General features: G+C 39.0%; 2 protein-coding genes across 3 annotated transcripts in view; one reads left to right on the plus strand and one right to left on the minus strand.

Moving 5' to 3' along the window:
- The window catches only part of LOC134793142 (F-box only protein 21-like), a 155441-nt gene that overhangs the window by 23481 nt on the left and 110755 nt on the right, over positions 1 to 21205 (minus strand). The window lies entirely within an intron of this gene.
- On the plus strand, positions 429 to 20474 carry LOC134792852 (lanC-like protein 2). 2 transcript variants are annotated; one of them, XM_063764276.1, is made up of 9 exons: positions 436 to 703; positions 782 to 964; positions 1428 to 1582; positions 1855 to 1993; positions 12494 to 12634; positions 14983 to 15168; positions 17941 to 18087; positions 18482 to 18675; positions 20338 to 20474. In XM_063764276.1, exons 1-8 carry the CDS (start codon positions 617 to 619, stop codon positions 18662 to 18664), a joined length of 1221 nt encoding a protein of 406 aa, XP_063620346.1. In that variant the 5' UTR covers positions 436 to 616; the 3' UTR covers positions 18665 to 18675; positions 20338 to 20474. The 2 variants fall into 2 exon arrangements, with proteins under 2 accessions (XP_063620347.1, XP_063620346.1); XM_063764277.1 differs by lacking the exon at positions 12494 to 12634 and having other exon boundaries at positions 429 to 703.

Below are 21205 nucleotides of genomic sequence, written 5' to 3' on the forward strand. Positions count from 1 at the left end.
GACGACTCGATCGTCTTGGTCCGAAGTCAAAATGAATCTAGTATTAAACTGGATTGGGCATGAGTGGTGGGGATAACTGACTGAACGGGATAGTCTTACGTATCTTTCAGTAGGAGTAGCAGAGAAAGCGCTATTATTGTTTGTCCTTATCACAGCCTCACATATTTTTTGTTCCCCACCATTTTTTTAGTATGGATAATGGTGGGCAACAAATAAATTCGACCAATCACAGTGTCGCATTTGCGTATGTTTTGTCCCTCACGGAGGCACGCGTATACCACTTCTATACGATCCTACCTTCTATGGAAGTCAAACAGAAACTTAACTATATATCTGTCTCACTCTGTTGATTGATAAATCGCAGTAGTCTGTGGAGCCCTTAACAAAACTGTCAAAACCATAGAGTAACTTATATATACGTCAAAACTCAAAATTTCGATCACATCTAATAAAAACATTTTTAAATTTTGTCATTTTACCAGAAATAAATAAAAACACATAAACCCAATATTAATTTGTACTTCTTGTATTGTCTTGACTATGTTTGTTTGTGTTTACATCATCATCTTAACCTGTAAGTTAATTGATTCAAATCTGATTTATTGCCTGCCCAACCATGGCTCCAAAAGGAACTTTTGAAAATAATTTTGAGGATTACTCTGAAGGTACTGCAATTACAGTATTAAATGGAACTCAAGATGCCGTAAGTATAATATTTATAAATATTTTGTCGAATTCAGAAACAATGAGTTTATTGTGTATAAAAAAATAATGTTTACAGATTTCGTCAAAGTTGCAAAGAAAACTACAAAAATATACTGATGCAAAACTTCACTATTTAACTACGGAGCTGGCGAGCGATATCTTTTATGATAACACAGTGTACACTGGGTCTGCAGGATTGGCACTTTATTATTTTATGTCTAGTCTGAATAAAAAGGATACTTGCACTGAAAATCTAAGGGTAAGAAGCATACCAATACTATGCATTAGAGTGTTTCTTTTATTATTTGCCATTTTTATATATTGTGACCTTCTTTGCCACTTTTGTGTTATTTCTACTCAGAATCTCGAGCTCTTTCGATCCTAATGGGATAAAAAAATGTGTCAGTGTTTTTTTTCCTATTGTGTTACCATTTCCCCATACACTTTGTGGCGGTAACAAAAAGGAAAGTTTGAAAAATGTATGGAAATTTTAGGCCAATTTTTTTCTCCTATAAGGATGAAAAGGGCTCACAATCCTGACTAGAAATAACACAAAAGTGGCCAAAAAGGTCACAATATATAAAATGGCAAAAAAAAAGAAACGCTCATTAAATGAGTAAGTAACTTGTAAAATATATCTTATGAGCCTATACCTATGTATTTTCTATTGAAAAATAGATGAATTAAACCTACTATATTTATCTTAATGTACTATTTTTCAGAGTGCTCTTCTTTATATAAATATTAATAATCTCAAGGGTCACAGAATATCATTTCTGTGTGGTGATGCCGGCCCACTTGCTTTAGCCACTGTAATATCATACAAATTAGGTCGAGACAATACTGATTTGCCCGACTACAAAACTTTAGTACAAAGGTATGATATTGATTGGTTTTTAATAACATATTGATTTGGAGTTTTTATTTAAGGACCTTTTGGTAACATAATGTGGTTTCTTCTCTACTTAATTTTTTATCAGTTGATACTTAAATTGATTGCTACCCAAAGTTTGTCTGGAAGAGATTTCTCTTTAGCAATAAAACCGCATGTTGTCTGCCTCTACATTTAAGTAAGATCTATAATCATCTGAAAATGATGATGCTTATTAATGGTGCATATTGAATATTGATGTAAAGTATTATTTCCAGACTTGTGTCTTTAATGTCTCTCCTAAATGATTCTCCCGATGAGCTTCTCTATGGAAAGAGTGGCTACTTATATGCATTGCTGTTTGTCTATAAGTATATAGATGAAAGATCTATATTTCCTCTACATTACATCGAGAAGGTAATTGATCTGATAATATCTAGTAAAGTATATTTTACCTTTAATACTTCCTAATATTTTCAAATGCTTTTATTTAATTTGCCATGTTAGTATTGTAGTATGTTTATGTTAAATCTTGAATGCTAAATTAGAACCACTTTTTGAAAATGCATTATTCAAGTATGGCCTCGCGCGCGAAAACGCAACTCATGCTAGACGGTCTGGGCTATAACCGCGAAAATCGAAGTTCGCAAATTGTGGGCATCTTTCTCTGTCACTCTAATTACGCCTTCATTGGAGTAAAAGAGAAAGATCCCCGCAATTTGCGAATTTTGGTTTTCGCGGTAGGCCCTCAGGGGGGCTACGTGTTGCCTCCCTGTCTCACTTAAGTACGAATTTACAAGTGCGACAGAAAGGCAAAACGTGGTTCACAGTAGGCCCTCTGGTCTGATGATGGAGAACAAAGTGGCAATAGGACAAGGTGATAAAACAATGTAACCTTATTGAGTTTAGGTTTGCTAGAATCTTCTTGAAGAGTACCTATCAAATCAAATGACTTACATATGAAATTAAAACACATGTGGTGATAAAAGCTTGTGTTAGAAAACTAGCATAACCTTTATGAGAATTTCCCGCAGCAAAGGGCTACCGCGGACACCGAATTTGCAAATTGCGGGCATTTTTCTCTGTCACTCTAATTACGCATTAAGAGCCAATAGGAGTGGTCATTCCTCCATACAAACGTACCTATTCCACGTTTTCCTCCGTGGTTTTTGAAGCTAGAGCAATGATTTTATCAACACAGATTAATATTGTCAATATCTGTGTAGGACCGTTTTGCTTTTTTTTATATTTTTGTTTTTTAAGGCGCTAGAGCCCTTCAAAAATGGACAAAATGGCCTAATTGACTATGCCGCAATGAGAGGCGTGGTATTCAAAACTGATATCAATTAGCCAAAAAAGCAAAACGGCCCGACACAGATAATTTCATAATCATTTAGATTTCCAAATTTGGTTACGATTGGTTAAGTTTTTGAGGAGGAAACAGGGGAGTACGAAACCTCAATTTTTGTAATTTTTACGCAGGATTTTTCGCCTCAGCTGCAGTTGTCCCTATCGCACTAATTTTAGGGGCGGAGTCAAGTTTCTAAATACGTACACAGCCAGAAAAGTGATGGGCAATAGTCGACATTTAATGTCGATAATCTAGTGATGTAAGAAGTTATCGATAAACCGTCTTGTGTGTAAATATCTAGATCCTCCTAAGACAAAAGGGGTTTTGCGTTGAGAGGGAACACATTATTGTAGTTACATATACAATCTATTTTGAACTTTTTGATTCTAATATTTCAAATTAGAAATCAAAATCAAAAATATTTTATTGCATGGTTATGGGTTTACAAAATTTTTAGGTACAGTCACGCTCCGTAATTGTCGAGCAATTTAGGGTCCTAGCTAGGGAATGCAATCTCGCACCAAGATTGACGATTCGAGATCTCGCACGAAAAATCCGAATCGAGATTGGGTGTTTCGAGATCTCGACAGTCAGACTTTCGGGATCGAGATTAATCTCGACGAGATCGAGATTTGACAAAGTAACTAAAAATGTGTTATTTTAATCAAAAATCTGAAAGAATTCCATATATATGTCGGCGGCAGATCGTAAATTCGGGCATATCGAGATATTCCTAAACGTATCATGAAACGCCGCCATTTTTGCTTTATTACAAATCTGACTCATAGGAATCGTACCTAGGAGAGATCAATAATCAAACATAGGGTAAATTTTTAGAACAAACAAAAAAAACTATAGGTTCAGGCGTGCGCGCCGATGATGTGATATGCTTTAGTGTATTTCTTTAGGTATTTAACAAAATTTTATCAAACCTTATGGTATTTTATTAGGCAAGAATATTCAATATTAAACTTTCGTGAGACATGTTTTAAATTGTTTATACGACAACGGTTTCACTCACTTGAATTTTTAGTCGCTATTGGCGACATGTTTCGGGCCCGTCGGGGGTCCTTCCTCAGGCTCGAGTGCTCGCGGCGGCTGCAACTCGTGCACTGATCACGCCGCCCGCCTCGTCGCTCGTTGCGCGCGCGCTGACAGAGCGGGGGCGGGGGGCGCGGTGCACTCCGCAGCCGGAGTTGTCAGGTCAAGGTCTGGTAGGGCGGCTGCATCGACCGGCGTCAAGCACACTGCACTTACTATGTCCACGCGATCGTCACAACGCACTTCCCGCCTAATACCAGGTATTATAGGCTTCCATGCAGGTGGCAACAGCCAGCCTCCGTCCCGATTGAAGTTAGGGCGGCGTCGTGAGGCGATTGAAATTGGACGCCGTTTTCTTTTTACTTATCACAAGAGATTTATTTCTCCAGTTCTCGAAGCATTGAGAGTTTTTTTCCCGTATCGACTTAGGACAAATTTCTCGATATTTCTCGCCTCGAGAATTCTCGAGCAGAAACCGTACTTTTATGAAATGCTATCAATGTTAAACTACTATTTAACTTCACTTTAGAAACTGCGTAACAATAATAGAGCGAAGAAGCAGAGGCACTAACATGCTCAGTTAATATTTCTGTCAAGTACTAAGCAACTTACCAAAAATATAGAGTAATCGTAATCATATAAATAATTATTCCGCATAGAGTGCGCCACCGTGTTTTTATCGTCAGCTAAAGCCGGCCACACATAATAGCACTGCCTGAACAATATGAATCTAAGGTTAAAAATATTATTCAAAACAAAGTAATTCACTTTCAATCTCGTTCGAGATCTCGAAAATCTCGAGATTGCACAATTCGAGATTTCGTGTCAACAAGATTAAATCTCGAAAATACGTGCGAGATCTCGCGAGATCTCTAAATTGCGAGATCTAGATTGCATTCCCTAGTCCTAGCTGAATTGGTTGTTCCATACTTACTCGTACTCCATGGAATGTCCTATTTAGTAAGAACCCTAAATGGCTCAACAACCACGGAGCGTGACTGTACAAATAGTCCATGTTCTGTATATCCTGCCTTCTTCTTCTTCTTCTTCTTTATTAGGGGCTATATAAGGCTCCAAAACCTATGTATCACTGCGACCATTCCTGATCTATTGTGATCGCCACCTATTACAACTCTCGATCCAACCCTGCAACTTCGAATAGCTGCAGGATCCTTTTGGTCTCGAGAGACTTTACCTCCTCCGGGCGTAATATGTGTCCGCCCAAGATTAGGTCACGAGTACGCATTAGGCAAGGGCACTCTGTGAGGATGTGCAAGGGCGTCTCCTCCGCCTCCATGCAGAGTCTGCACCGCCCTATGTCACGTTTCCCCATGGTGCGCATGTGCTTATTTAGGCCGCAATGCCCGGTAAGCACCCTTACCAAGTTGCGCAGTTGGTTCCTAGACAGCGCTAAGGCGTTCGAGGACGCCTTTTTGCTGAAGGCCTTGATAAGCGCTTTGGAATGGTTCAAACCTGTTGTTTCTCTCCAGAGTTGAATGGTTTTGTAGTGACAGTAGGTCTTTAGGGTGAGCCGCGTTAGGCTTTTGGGGATACCACAAAAGGGCTCAGGACTGTAGTTCTTCCCCTTAGCCCCTGCTCGCGCGAGTTCGTCGGCCTTCTCGTTTCCTACGATACCCGCATGCCCCGGGACCCAACGTAGAACAACCTTGTTCCTGGCTCCAAGGTTGTTCAATAGTTGCCTGCAGTTCTCAACCAGCCTCGATGTGGTGACATCGGAGGTTAGAGCTAAGAGTGCCGCCTGGCTATCCGAATGGATATAGATAGTATGGTTGCCGTAGTTGCTTTGCAGATTGATTGACGCACATTCTAGAATGGCGTATACCTCTGCCTGGAATATAGAGCAAAAACGTCCTAGGTTTAAGCTGATGCTTTTCCTAGGCGCTTCACCGTATACTCCGCAACCTACTTCAGATCCGGATTTGGAGCCATCAGTGTACCACCTCAGGCTTCCTTCTTTCCACTTAATTTGACTGTTTGACCAGTCCTCCCGTTGGGGATTTCCACTGAGTAAAGTTTGAGTGGACAAAATTTGGGTGACATAGTGTCGGTTGGCATCCCAAGAACAGGAATATCGTACACTGATTCATTAAACAGTCTCAGAGTTTGCGATAACCAATTACCTCTCCTCACGCCCGCTATTCTAAACATACTAGATCTCGCCTCCAATTCTAGATGCAAGTGGAGGGGTGGTAGATTTAGTATGGCTTCTAGGGCTGCCGTCGGGGAGGATGACACAGGCAGTTCTTTGAAGGCTGCCAAGCTTCATCACTGTTACCTTCTGCGTCGTTTTCCTGTACCATGCTACAGAGGCGTAAGACACTATCGGCCTCACTATGGATGTGTACAGCCATAAGGCAATTTTGGGTTTTAGACCCCATCTGTTGCCTGCCAAACGACAGCATATTGCCAAGGCTGATTTAGCCTTTTGTATGGTTCCGTCCACATGCTTGTTCCAGGTCAGTTTCTGGTCCAGTGTTACCCCCAGATATTTGACCTCTGTTGAGAACGGAATAGTTTTACCATTCATGACAAGTGGTTTAAGTTTGTCCAGTTTCCTCTTGTTCGTGAATGGTACTATAATTGTCTTATCTGCATTGATAGACAATTCATTCTCTCCGCACCATGTATTTATGGTGTTGAGAGCCCTCTGCATAAGGTCTGATAAAGTACTTTGGCAGTTGCCCCTCACCGTCACAACAAGGTCGTCTGCGTACCCCTGAGTGTCGATTCGGAGTTCCGCCATCTTGTGCAGAAGTCCATCCACCGCGAGAGTCCAGAGCAAGGGAGATAGGACACCTCCCTGCGGGCAGCCTCTCACAGTGGCCACTTCGAGAGTAGTGTTAAGCAAGTCTAGCCTAACCACTCTGCTTGAGAGCATGCTTTGCACCCAGCGGATAGTGGTGGAATCCACCTCCTTGGCCCTAAGCCCTTCCACCAGTGTCCGAATGGGTGTATTATCAAAAGCGCCCTCAATATCTAGGAAGGCCGACATGGCTATGTCCTTGTCTTCCAAGGCCCTTTCCACTCTGTCAACTAGCTCCAGCAAGGCAGTCTCTGTAGATCTGCCCCTGCGGTAAGCATGTTGACTGTCGTGTATGGGTTTTCTCAGAAGACAGCTCTCCCTAATATACTTATCGAGTATATATCCTGCCTTACTTAAAGACGTTAATATTCAGTTATGTCATGTCTATACTTCGTTTTTAAGCATAATTGAAAAAAAAATTGTAAGTACATAAAAGTAGAGATGCACCGGATAGTGACTTACTATCCGGGCGGATACCGGATAGTAACTTGATTTCGGAGTAAACAAATTGGATTTAAGACGAAACGGGAGCTGAGCTAAAAGTCAATTTTGAGATTTCAAGCTGAATATACCCGTCGCTCTGACGGGGCGTGAGAGACTGTATTTGTGTGTGTAATGCACGCACACAGATGCGTACGCTTGCACCCGCGCGCGCCTCATTGCCGACAATTTGCAATGTTATTTTTCGTGCGTTACTGCCACGAGGCGTTCACTTATTACTTACTGTGTTGCGATTGAATTTTTTGACCCGGCTTACGTTTACGGAACTCGATAATCTTTCTACTACTGTGACTTGGCTTTGTTTACTTGACTTTGCTGATCAGCTTATTGTTTTGGACTCCGTGAGTTGTGGTTACCTATTGGACCGCACGCAATTCATCTACCTTTATTCAAGTAATTAAGCGTAATTAGCCGAAACCTTTATAAGAGTGTAATTCATAAGAAGTACATAAGATATAATTTATGTACTGGTTTGCTGTTAGCTTTTAATTGTATCACTTTACATATATGTTACTCAAATAACTAACACGGTTACACTGTTGTAAGAACATTATTTTTCAGGTAGGCCTTATTATACCTACTATAGGCCTTATTACCTCCTAGTACCTTAGTAGTAGTAGTACTACTACGGAAATTGATTCAAAGACTCAAGACTGACTTAAGTGGCAGTAGGGTGTAGGGTTTTTTCTAGGCTTAATGAGTTCGCTGAAGCTTATTTTTTATACTTAGCGCACAGAACCACTAGTTTAACAGTATCAGCTCTAACCACATGTCACCATTTTGTCCTTTACGTAACAAACTCAGGGGCCCAGAATATCCGATGTACCTATCAAATCAAGGTTCTGTACCAAATAAGGCCCGGTTATTATAGTTCGTTATTTTTTAGCATTAGAAAGAAGGTAAACAATCATGACGTGTCTTTTTATTAATAATTATTGAAAAACGCTTTCAAAAATTAGTTTATATTACTTATGAAAGCAAAAGAATATAAAAAAGTATATGATTAATACATACATACATACATACATACAATCACGCCTATTTCCCGGAGGGGTAGGCAGAGACCACGGATTTCCACTTGCTACGATCCTGACATCCCACTTTCGCTTCCTTCACATTCATAACATTCCTCATACACGCTCGCCGGTTTAGGGTGCTCTTGCTCATTAATATGATTAATATGATTTATAATTCTAACATATTTGCTATGACTTATTTTTCAATGGTAATTTTTAATAAGACATGTCAAAATCTGTTACCTTAATGCAAAAAAAAACGAACTTTAAGCGTGCTAACTTTCAAAATTTCATTTTTTATAAGATAGTATAAGTAGATGGGCAAAAATTTTGCGTCCATGTCCACCAGTGAGTAAGTGATTGAGATACCTAAACATTTAACTTTATAATGTAAAATGATATAATTTACTAACCTACTCGTTTAATTTCAGGTAGGTTGAATAAGGAACCAAGTAACCATGGGGAGGAGCAGTATTTACTAACATTTTCTTTTTGGGTCTTCAGAGTGTATCGTTTCCTTTTTTTTGCACATATTACACTTAAATATATATTCTCTGTGTAAACCCTTACGTCTTTCAATGACAAAGGCAAGATCAGCAAATGTACAATTTGTATGATTGTGCCTGATATTTGAGATCACAGAAAATAAATATTTTAAATCCACTATTCTGCGACCTTCTAAAATTTTGTTTTATCATGATTCATGATCAAAAAGCTCGGATTCAATAGTCATATCAAACGTCGATTATGCAGTTGATGATGAGCTTGCATTTTCTACCATTGGTGCTGCAAATGCATCAACCGGTGGCGATAAACTTTGCCCTCTTGTAAAACAAATTACTATTGTGATCGTGTCCAGCAAAAGGCCAAAATTCGGTTTACTTTCCTGTTTAAAATATTACTAATTTATTCATATTTCATCGGTAACTGTCTGAATGTTACAATGCCAGCTGGCAAATTCTATCACATTTGTTTGTTTGGTAGTCATGGTAACATTCACTTACATTGATATCTTTATTAAGATCTGTATCTTATTATCCAGACCTTAAAATATTGCCACCGTTGCCCTTTAAAAAAATACTGTTTAAATAATTGGGTTCTCAAACAATGCTTCTATAGTATAAATAATGACTACACAAAAATGGGTAGTATTGTATATAATGCACGAAATAAGGCCCGATTCTTAAGCGGGTTTAAATTTTGAGGCCATGTCCGCTAATACTATAGACAAAATATCAAGTTTAATAAACACAAAAAAAAAAGCATTGATGGGCCTTATTTTATAATTTAGGCCTTACTTTGTAATTTAAAGTAGAGTTAGGCCAAGAAAAATCTATAGCGATTTTGATAGAACACGCAGTGCAAGTATTATTTCAAACGTCGCTTCTATGAAATTATGACATATAAATAACACTTGCACTGCGTGTGCTATCAAAATTGCTGTAGACTTTTCTTGGTCTGACTATAAAATATTCTTTATTACACCACAAACATAAAAACAAATTTAAAAAAAACCGGCGAAGTGCAAGTCGGACTCGCACACGAAGGGTTCCGTACCATTATTTATAAAAACGGTCACCCATCCAAGTACTGACCCCGCCCGACGTTGCTTAACTTCGGTCAAAAATCACGTTTGTTGTATCACTAAAATTTTTATTTTATCCTGTTTTTAGTATTTGTTGTTATAGCGGCAACAGAAATAAATCATCTGTGAAAATTTCAACTGTCTAGCTATCACGGTTCGTGAGATACAGCCTGGTGACAGACGGACGGACGGACAGCGGAATCTTAGTAATAGGGTCCCGTGTTTTACCCTTTGGGTACGGAACCCTAAAACCGATTTACAATGTAGATAAAGGTAGCAACAGGCGGTCTTATCGCTGTTAGTTCTTATTCTTCGTTTGTTTAGCATTAGAGTGAAGGTGACGTGTCTTTTTTAAGCATGCAATCGTATAATTATTTAGCTTTTTTTGTAATAGTTATGTACTTAGTGGTTAATATTAGTATTTACTATTTTTTTTTTTCAATAATGCTTAAAAACGAAGTATAGACATGAAAACCAAATATTAACGCCATTGTAGGGCAGGATATACAGAACATGAATCATTTGTACTGTCACGCTCCGTGATTGTTGAGCCATTTAGGGTTCTAGCTAAATTGGACATTCCATAGAGCACGAGTAAGTATGGAACAACCAATTCAGCTAGGACCCTAAATTGCTCGACAATTACGAAGCGTGCCTGTAGGTACCTAAAAATTTTGTTAACCCATTTTAACCATGCAATAAAATATTTTTGATTTTGATTTCTAATTTGAAATATTAGAATCAAAAAGTTCATAATAGATTGTATATCATAACTACAAAAATGTGTTCCCTACTCTCAACCCAAAACCCCTTGTATCTTAGGATCTAGATATTTTCACACAAGACGGTTTATCGATAACTTCTTACATCACTAGATTATCGACATTAAATGTCGACTATTGCCCATCACTTTTCTGGCTGTGTACGTATTTAGAAACTTGACTCCGCCCCTAAAATTAGTGCGATAGGGACAACTGCAGCTGAGGCGAAAAATCCTGCGTAAAAATGACAAAAATCGAGGTTTCGTAGTCCTCTTTTTCCTCCCCCAAAACTTAACCAATCGTAACCAAATTTGGAAATCTAAATGATTATGAAATTATCTGTGTCGGACCGTTTTGCTTTTTTGGCTAATTGATATCAGTTTTGAATACCACGCCTCTCATTGCGGCATAGTCTATTAGGCCATTTTGGCCGTTTTTGAAGGGCTCTAGCGCCTTAAAAAACAAAAATATCAAAAAAAGCAAAACGGTCCGACACAGATATTGACAATATTAATCTGTGTTGAAAAAATCATTGCTCTAGCTTCAAAAACCACGGAGGAAAACGAGGACTACGTTTGTATGGAGGAATGACCACTCCTGTTGGCTCTTAAGAAACCGTCACGGTCATATCGTACTCGTATACATCCACTCATTCCGGTATCCGGCCAAACAACTATCCGTTGCATCTCTACATACTGGTATTAACTTAGTGAAGTACATAACTATTCGATATCGAGTTCAGTAACCGTAAGCCGGGTCAAAAAGTTCAATCGCGATACATACTTAGGTAAGTGAACGCTTTGTGGCACTTGGCAGCTCGGCTTGGCAGTAAGTACCGAACGAAAAGTTACAATAGGGTATTATACTGTATTTAAAATAAATTATTTTACACCATGCATGAAATAAAGCATCAGATAATTATTAGAAAAACACAGATAGGAGTTATTTTTAAACACAAGTTCTATTTAATAAATCGGATAGAAATATAAAAAGTAGGTGAGTTGACCGTGACGTCACGATTTAATGTTTCATATAAAATCCATATTAGCAAATCGTTTTGACAGTTCTAAAAAAGTAACTGACTAGTAGAATTTGACTAGTAGGAAAATACCCTATTGCAAATTGGAGACAGTGAGGCGCGCGCGCGAGTACCAGCGCATGCGTCTGTGTGCGTGTATTACACACTCAAATACAGTCTCTCACGTCGCGGTTACGCCCCGTCAGAGCGACGGGTATATTCACCTCGAAATCTTAAAATTGAATTCGCGCTCACCTCCTGTTTCGTCTTAATTGGAGTAAAAGAGAAAGATTCCCACTTTTGCGAACACAATTTACGAACTTCGGTGTTCACGGTAGTAGGCCAGACATGTCTATCAGAAATTTATTTAGTTGACAGAAATTATAATTCCAACAACTTTTTAAGTCTGATGCTACCCTGAAGGGATAACACAGTATTTAACTTGAAAAAAATTAACCCTTAATTCCTCAAAAAACATGGAAGGTCGTGACATCAAACCTCTTTGGCGCTCAACAATTATCCTGGTTTAGCAAAAAATACAAATATTCAAAGTAGATATTTCGGACATTATCGAATTATGTAAGGCAGGCAGTGGTTCCTAACCTTTTCAGTCCGGTCACCCCTATGACTAACTAGGGATCCTGATTTTACCCCTCCTCCCAATGCTAATAAAAAATAAAAGCTGTAATTTGTTGTATTGTTATATTAGGTCAGCTTATTACCCCCGCAAAATACCAGTTTTACCCCCACTGGGGTATTTAATTACCCCCAGGTTAGGAACCACTGATGTAAGGGCTAACATTATATCTCTCATCTCTAGGTGGTTTTTGCCATACTGAAATCTGGAAAGGAGTATTCACAGCAAGTAAAGTCCAGCAGTCCCCTCCTGTGGCAATGGCACGACAAGGTGTATTTAGGGGGCGCACATGGGGTGGCTGGCATACTTTATATTCTATTACAGGTAAGTTTCTTTTACGAGTAGTAAAGATTCTTATTAGGTTTTTTTTATTAGGCAAAGGCCTCTCCCCTTAATATCCATGACTCCCGATTTGGTGTTTCCTGCGGCCAGTTATTCAGGAAGCTGTCCAGGTTCCAGGTCATCCCGCCATCTCCGTTTGGGCCTGCCACGTCCACGTCCCTCTACCGGCATCCACGGGTGGCTAAGGTAGCCCACCTTATTAGCATTAGTGCTACGAATTTGACAGCTGACGTAGATGGCGTTATGGCCCCGTTATTTATGGATATGGAAGACAACTCAGTTACCGTAAAACATCATACCACCATCTACCCTCTAATTTAGATTACACTCAAGAGGCACAATTTTGTAACTCACCAACTTGCGGTACGCGGATGACACCACACTTCTTGAATCGAACGAGGCGGAACGGCCTCCTAGCCTAGTCGGTATTGAGTATTGACCCTGCCTACGAAGCAGGAGGTCCCGGGATCGAATCCTGGTAAGGGCATTTATTTGTGTGTTCATCACAAATATTTGTTCCTGAGTTATGGATGTTTTGTATGTTTATAAGTATTTGTATATATGTGTAGTTATATTATATATATCGTCGTCTAGTACCCACAACACAAGCCTTATTGAGCTTACTGTGGGACTAGGCCAATATGTGTAAAACTGTCCAATAATATAAAAAAAGGGTCGCCCTATTGAGCAGAATGGAAGCTATCAGTGAGGAAATGGGTTTATCTGGAAACAGATCAAAGACGAAAATAATGATAGTGGACAGAGCTCAACTAACTGGCGTAGTCAATCTGGAGCTGGTCGATAAATTTGTATACCTGGGTTCCAACATCTCCTTCTCCAACTCGTGTCGATTTAAAACACTCCCTTCGGTCGTGTTTTAATTAATCGCCACTCGTTTCGTATTTCCTATTTTTCGCACTTGTATCGTAATGCACGGGCGTAGCCAGGTTTTAGTATCGGGGGGGGGTTCAAGAAAATAAAACGACTAAAAGTACATAAAATAACCCTTATACAAGAAAAATATTAGAGACTAGCTGTGCCCGCGGCTCCGCCCGCGTGGAATTCGGTCTGTGTCAGTAAGCGGCTAATTTCTAATCCTACTTTCTCTCCCTCTCCCCTGGAGGCGGAACTTGAAGTAAAGTTGACAGATGGATATGCTAGAGGACTGTAGTCCAGATAAAATATTTTACAGTTAGGTACCACTAAATAAAACTACACTCCAAAATCAATAGTTTTTTTCGCCCTTATTAAAATTTTACACGTGATTTTAACGACAGAGTAGGTGTATATCGGACGATACAGTAAGGTATACGCACGCGAGCGAAAGCGAAGCGTCCTGCCTGGCTAGAGCGCCACTCACCGTGGTCTTCTTCAGACTCCTGAGGAAGACCGCGTGCCGTTTGTAACCTCAATGCGTTGCGAGACTTTCGCGAATGATTCGATTTTTTTCGGGAAGGCATGTAAATGTGTATAAAATGCGAGGCCCAAATCGTTTGACTCCGCAAACGACCAGTGCAGGATTAAGATATTTTGATGCCCTATGCATTTTTAGACCATGGTGCTCCCTCTCCCTAGGGTCATCAAGATTACATTGAATTTTTTTGGTAAATTGAGTGACGTTCATTGCCGCATTACAGCTGAGAATGGAAATCAGTCACATCATTTTATCACGAAAATTGACAGTGCCGCAGCAGTAACTTTGCAACAGAGTACCTAATGCTGCTGCAGTCCCCATATCTTAGAATGTAATTGAAAACGCGAGCGAAGCGAGCGCGAAAAATTTTCGATATAAAAACGCAATTTGATAGACAGTTGTACATTTTTACTTTTTAGTATGGAAATCAGTCACATAATTTTATCACGAAAATTGACAGTGCTGCAGCAGTAACGTAGCAACAGAGTAATGCTGCTGCAGTCGCCACCCGAATGTCACCTTTATCATATCTTAGAAAGTAATTGATGCGATCCGATAATCGACGATGGCGGAGAAATCCAAAATCCAAACCACCGTATACTAGGTAATAGTTAGTAATCAATGAAATATGCCGCACGCCTGTTCTTATTTTAATTCTATGAATGTTAATATTCTGAACTTTTCGGGGGGGGGGGGGGGGGGGGGGGGGTTGAACCCCCAAAACCCTCCCCCTGGCTACGCCCGTGTCGTAATGTACTGTTATAAACCGAGATTGTATTGGCCATCCCGTTGTTTTTCTACTTTTGTGATCAATTTGCGTTTTCGATAAACGATGATCTTGGCCTTGGCCACGCTCTCAAAAGGTTTAGCAGACCCTAGAAGAATTCTACCTAAGATACTTATAATTTTGTTACAGGCCCAAGCACACATATCTGCCAATGACATGCAAACTTTAATCAAACCGACTCTAGATTGGCTGATAACTCAAAAATTTCCAAGCGGTAATTTCCCGTCATCTTTGAAGAGCGCTTCGGGAGATCGCTTCGTTCAATGGTGTCATGGAGCTCCGGGTTTTGTGCCACTGCTAATATTAGCTTATCAGGTACATATATGTAATAAATTGATAAAACTAAGGACTAGAGATGCGCATAATCGTTCACTGAGTTGAAAAGAGTGATTCATATCTTTCGCTCGCGGTGATATATATCACTCATTTAGCTCATTTCGCTCAGTAGATCTGTAGATTAAATAGTGAGTAGAGAGAGATGTCAATCAATCAGATTGATTGAATTGTTTGGTTTGATTTGTATTACCTACGCACTTGATCGTTAAAAAATATGCATTATTAGTGTTATATAAGCTATACTATACATACATTTACTACAATATACATATTAAGCAGATTTTCCTTCATACTTGGACAGGCTTAGGACTGTCAATCTAGATTTTTTAGGTTAATAATAAAACTAGGGAAAAACAAAGTTTCTCCTAAACGTACCTCATATTAAACATAAACCCCTCTAATCTAGATTGGCAATTATGATGAAAATCTGATACTATATAGTGTACATTTCATAAAAATATTAGACTATCATTACATTAATTACACTACCTAAGCCCGTCAATTAAATCTTAAACTAAAATTGGTCAACAAACGACAGCCGTAGTCTGCTCTCTCGACATCCAACAGTACTCTGTACATAAAAGTGCGTAAATGGGATGGTTATATAATACGCACAGCCATAAGTGCGACGAAGAAAGCAAATCACACGGTACGGATCCCGCCATGTTTTCCCGGCACCCTCCGAATTCATCCGAAACGCTCCGAAACCGTCACTCCGCATCGTCTCACTCGTTTGGCTGGGCCCGCTCATTCGATCATGAGTGGGAAAGAGCGAGCAAGTAACACCGATATAAAAGAGTTACTGAGCGAAATGAGCTAGTCAAATCTGTACTGAGTTGAAGAGTGAGCTAGTTCAATCAAAAGATACAGTTCATTTGAATCACTCGCTCGCGAACGACACATGTCTACTAAGGACCGTATCGTTAATTATGGATACAGATAAAACCTGGTCTAACTGTTGACGTTTTTATTATTTTGTATTACTATGTTCTTAAGGTATAATCTGGGGGTATTTTTAAGGCATATCTGATATAAGAAGGTTTTACATTTATTTTATTTTAGGGACTTTATGATGATTTTAATACCGTCTAGCAAATATAATTTGGACAAGCCTATCGAGCTTAATTTGAGACTATTTCACCGATTCCTTGGTACGATTTAAAGAAACAAAAGGTTAATATGCTGCCAAAATATGCCATCTAAGTGTCCTTTTCATTATTGCTCAATTGAACATCCACAGAATAAATGTGGTGAATTTTTATTTTTACATGAAAACTACTTTTTATGCAACATTTTGGATTCCCGTCAATTTCTGACGCAAGCGAAATGAGGGAAACAGCTAAAAGAATCTACCGAAATCCAAAACCTAACGGATATTCATGGCGTTGAACCATGGCTAGAGCAGGTCGATAGAAACGCTCCATGATGGTTATATTGTAAGTATACCAAAGTCGGGGTTGTCGTAAGTAACATGATGCCATATTCTCTAAAAGGCCACCATGCACAGATCCAAAACATTTTTCCGACTAAAAGAAATGATTAGACTATGCCCAGATGTTTCGCTTTACGAATCATATGTAATTGCTGTTTACATTACGACTTTTTTTGTGTAATATCTCGTCTTGTTCGCAAACCGCAAATTTCCTTGTTGTATTTGTCCAAAATCGTTGTAGCACGTTGTAATTACTCGGGAGGATTAGGTAAATATTGTCCAAAATGCTGCTTATATATGCTTTACGTGATCTCCCAGGACGAAATGTTACTTATTATTAAAGCACTAATTAAACTAGGTATATGTGTAATTTTTAAATAAAAATATAATACCAGAAAAATCGGCTAAGTAAAATTGTATCCATAATTAACGATACGGTCCTTATGGCAGCGCCATCTGGTGTGATAAAACCTATATATTAACAATAAGAATCGTTGCTAGTGCATATCAGTCGTACATTAAAGAACATACTCATAAAAGCAAGTTTTTATAATCTGAATGAATATTTTGATTATAATTTTAACGATCTCATGTAATAATTAATATTCCTCTAAATGTAAAAATGCTAGATATTATTATAGGTATTATTCAGTACTGAAGAGATGAAGGAGATGAACCTATGCATGCTCTGACGGGTAGATTAGTTATGTGTTCTGATAAACATTGTAACATCTTTACTAACTATTGTAAATGTACCATGATCTTGCAATAAAGACATTTTTGATTTTTTTTTATTGATTTGACAGACAACCGCTAATTTGAACGCTGCCGTGCTAAGCATAAGAGCAGTAACTCATTTAGAAATCTCTTTTAATTGTAGAACACATCGTATAAGTAGGCTATACAATTGAATGACATTTCAAAATGAGTTACTGCTCTTATGCTTAGCACGGGCAAAACGCTAGTCCTGTGGTTTTTGAGATCATTATCATGGGAGCATTCGTGATTATAATATACATAGAATCATGAGCGTAGCGAGTAATTCTAATATAGAATCTTGAGTGTGTACAATACAAACACACAAGTACCTATTAGCCTCACTCTTAATCGCCGTCATCATGGTTAAATTTAAAATATTATTAGTGAAAAAATAATCTCAGTATTAATATTAATAATATTTATTGTCATAACCACATGCGGTAGTTCGGCAATTTATTCACATTTAAATAGCTCTTTATGGACATAATATGAACCACCAAACATATATTGATGGAGCAATTTCAATAGTACAGTGGCACTGACTCGTTCATATTTTTCAGATCTTCGGCGACGACAAATATATGAAAACAGCACTACAGTGCGGAAACGTCGTTTGGGAACGAGGCCTATCCACGAAGGGCTACAGTATTTGCCATGGAGTTAGTGGGAATGCGTATACATTCATTCAACTTTATCAAGCAACTAAGGTAATAAGCACAATAAAATTGTTGTATGTTTTAGTGTAAGTAAGCCTGCATATTGTGACCAGGGACCGAATACCGGTATATTTTTCATACAAACTAAACTAACCGGTATTGAATTTCGGTATCTCGGGTGTTTATGTATATTTTTGCATTTAATTTACCTAATCTGATCAATCATTATCCTTAAGTACCTAAATACTATTCTAGAATAGCAAAAAAATATTGTGAATGCTACGTGATATTTTGATTTTTAGTTATACCGGTACCTAACGGTCCCTGATTGTGACGGATGGGTAACTACGAAACCCACATTGAGCATGACCCGACATGCTCTTGGCCGCTTTATGTTTGCAATTCGAACCCACGTGGAGAGTATATACTCGTATATATATTTCAGGAACCTATCCACCTGTACCGCGCGTGCTGCTTCACGGAGTGGTGCTGCCTGGAGCGCAGCGGCACGGAGCTGATGCCGCCCGAGCGGCCCGCGTCGCTGTTCGAGGGGCTGGTGGGCCGCCTCTACCTGGCCGGCGACCTGCAGAACCTGCCTCTAGCCCACTTCCCCGCCTACACCGTCTAGTCGTGTTGTTTGTAAGCAAACAATCACTGCTTAATAGGGCTTCCAATACCGGGATCCCGTCTGTTTAAACGCATTTTTCAATACCGGTATTTTCAAAAACAAGGAAAATGTGCCGATTATAACGTTTAAAATCCATTAAAATGATTCAATTCGGCTGTATCAAGAAGATTACTTGCCCATTAAATTAAAGAAGATCATTTAATTGAAACAAGATCTGTGCATATGCGTTAGATAAATATTGGTGGTGAATTCTGATGTTCAGGCTATGATATTAATATAATTAGTTCTTAAAATTATATCAAACATTAGAAAGAAATGAACAAGGAATTGTAGTATGGCAAACGAATTTTCGGTGGCAAAATTCAATATAAGTTGGCTGGTTTATTAGATTGAACTAAAAATGAGATTGGTGAAGTCAACAAGGCGGATAAAATGATTGCCAACCTGTGGGCGCAGCACGGTTCCATTTTTATCGTCTATCACTATGCGCGTCCCTTTCGCACTTACGTACTTGTTAGAACGTGACAGGCATGGTGACAAGGGATAAAAACGCGACCGTGCTAAGCCGCCTGGTGGGTGAAATGATAATTATTGCAGATGGCGATTATTGTTTAATATCCTAAGCTAAGGACATACATATTCTGGTGTTACAGTGAGCGTTTTTTAAATAAAACTCAAAAATTTTAAGCGATTCATAGTCAATACCGGGATCCCGGGATCCCGGTATTGATAAAGACAGTTTCGGTATTAATACCGGTATTGGAAGAAGTCCGGTATTTGGAAGCCCTACTGCTTAACCCTTTACCAGGCTAAGGGATATATATTTCCCACATACGGCACTTCAATCATGTGTTATATTTTCGATGAGTAAGACTGACATTCGATTGTCATTTTTGAAATGTCAGCCTGGTAAAGGGTTAATTTATTTTTCTAATGCCTGGGCCACACTAACGGGAAACGCCGTTGATTATCGCGATAATCCCAGTGTGGCCGTATGAAAAACATCCATCATCGGATCATCGCGATAATCAACGGTGTTTCCCATTAGTGTGACGCCGGTATAATAAGCTTCCATAATTGACTAATATTCCTTTGATTGGATTTTTATAAAAATAAACCGCACCGCAAAGTTCTTTAGTTCCAATACAGTGCAGGTGCTTGGAAGTAGGGAATGCAAGCCGGTTTTTTATTGTACGGAAAAACCTTAATAACCGGATAGTAACCGAAATTTCATACAAATAAAAACCGGTTTGCATTCCCTACTTGGAAGGAATAAAGGAATCACGATTTATTTGGGTCGAATCAAAAGCTAGTAATTTGTCCAACAAGAGAGCGCAGTCAGTTTTTACTGGGAGTGTTAATATAATTGAATCAGGAGCGTAGCGGGTGATTCTAATATAGAATCTTGAGTGTAACGAGTGATTCTAATATAGAATCTTGAGTGTAACGAGTGATTCAAATTTAGAATCTTGAACGTAGCGAGTGATCCTTTGGTGTAGCGGTTTTTTCTTAGACTTAGACCTTTACCTTGGATGAAATGGGTTGTTTTATACCTACTCTTGTACAATCTAGTATTTCCTCGAAAATCAGTGTATCTATCCGAGGCACTATCGATCCGAGCCGCGGCGAGTTTGTTTTACTCTCTCCAATTTACTACATATTGCATGTTCCAGCAAGCTACGAGTGTCCACCTGTGCCGCGCGTGCTGCTTCCCTGTCCGACGGAGCGGCCGCCTCTCGGCCAACGACCTCCAGAGCCTGCCCGTAGCACATCTCCCCGCCTATACTGTCTAACCTTGTTTTGTTAGTTTATTAAATATTTGTAAGAAAAAAAATACTGTTTAATTTCTCAGAAGGAAAGCAAATAAAATCGTAAAGTGTGTCCTTTTAGCCGAGTTCGGACTACGTCAGTAGTGAAGTCGAGTGGCGAGTATTACGTGTCTGAACACCAAAAATTTTGTCGAGTGGATCCATGTTTATTTTATTTTTTCAGGCAAGTGAGCTAGGTATGTGTAAGGTAGCTGTAATGTCGTATAAGGAAATCAAGGAGGCGGCCCTGGATAGAGTCAAATGGAGAGAGCTACACCGACAAAGAGTCTAACTCTTAAATTAACGACGACTCTTACTAATCTACTCTACTAAATGTTTGGTGTTCAGACACGTTTAGTAACTATAATATACTCGCTACTCGACTAAATTACTGTAGTCCGAACTCCGAACCAGCCTTTCATTTTGAAACTCTGTCTACTCACTTGTAAGTGTAACACGCTCGTCTGCAGTGCGAACGATTTTTGGTCAGTTGATCGATTTTAGAGTAACCGAAATACTCGCCACTCGACTAAATTACTAACATAGTCCGAACTAAAGCCTACGGGAGTGCTTGATGGCAGCAGCCAATAATTCACAAGCTACATTGAACCTGTTGAAATAAAATATTGTCTTATAAGAAAAAAACAATCGATTTGTAAAAATATTTAATTACTTAATCTACTGTTTCATATTAATTTAATATCACCCGGTTTAAGTTAATCGTCATACAAAC

The sequence above is a fragment of the Cydia splendana genome, chromosome 8 (assembly GCF_910591565.1).
Source record: "Cydia splendana chromosome 8, ilCydSple1.2, whole genome shotgun sequence".
Lineage (NCBI taxonomy): Eukaryota > Metazoa > Arthropoda > Insecta > Lepidoptera > Tortricidae > Cydia > Cydia splendana.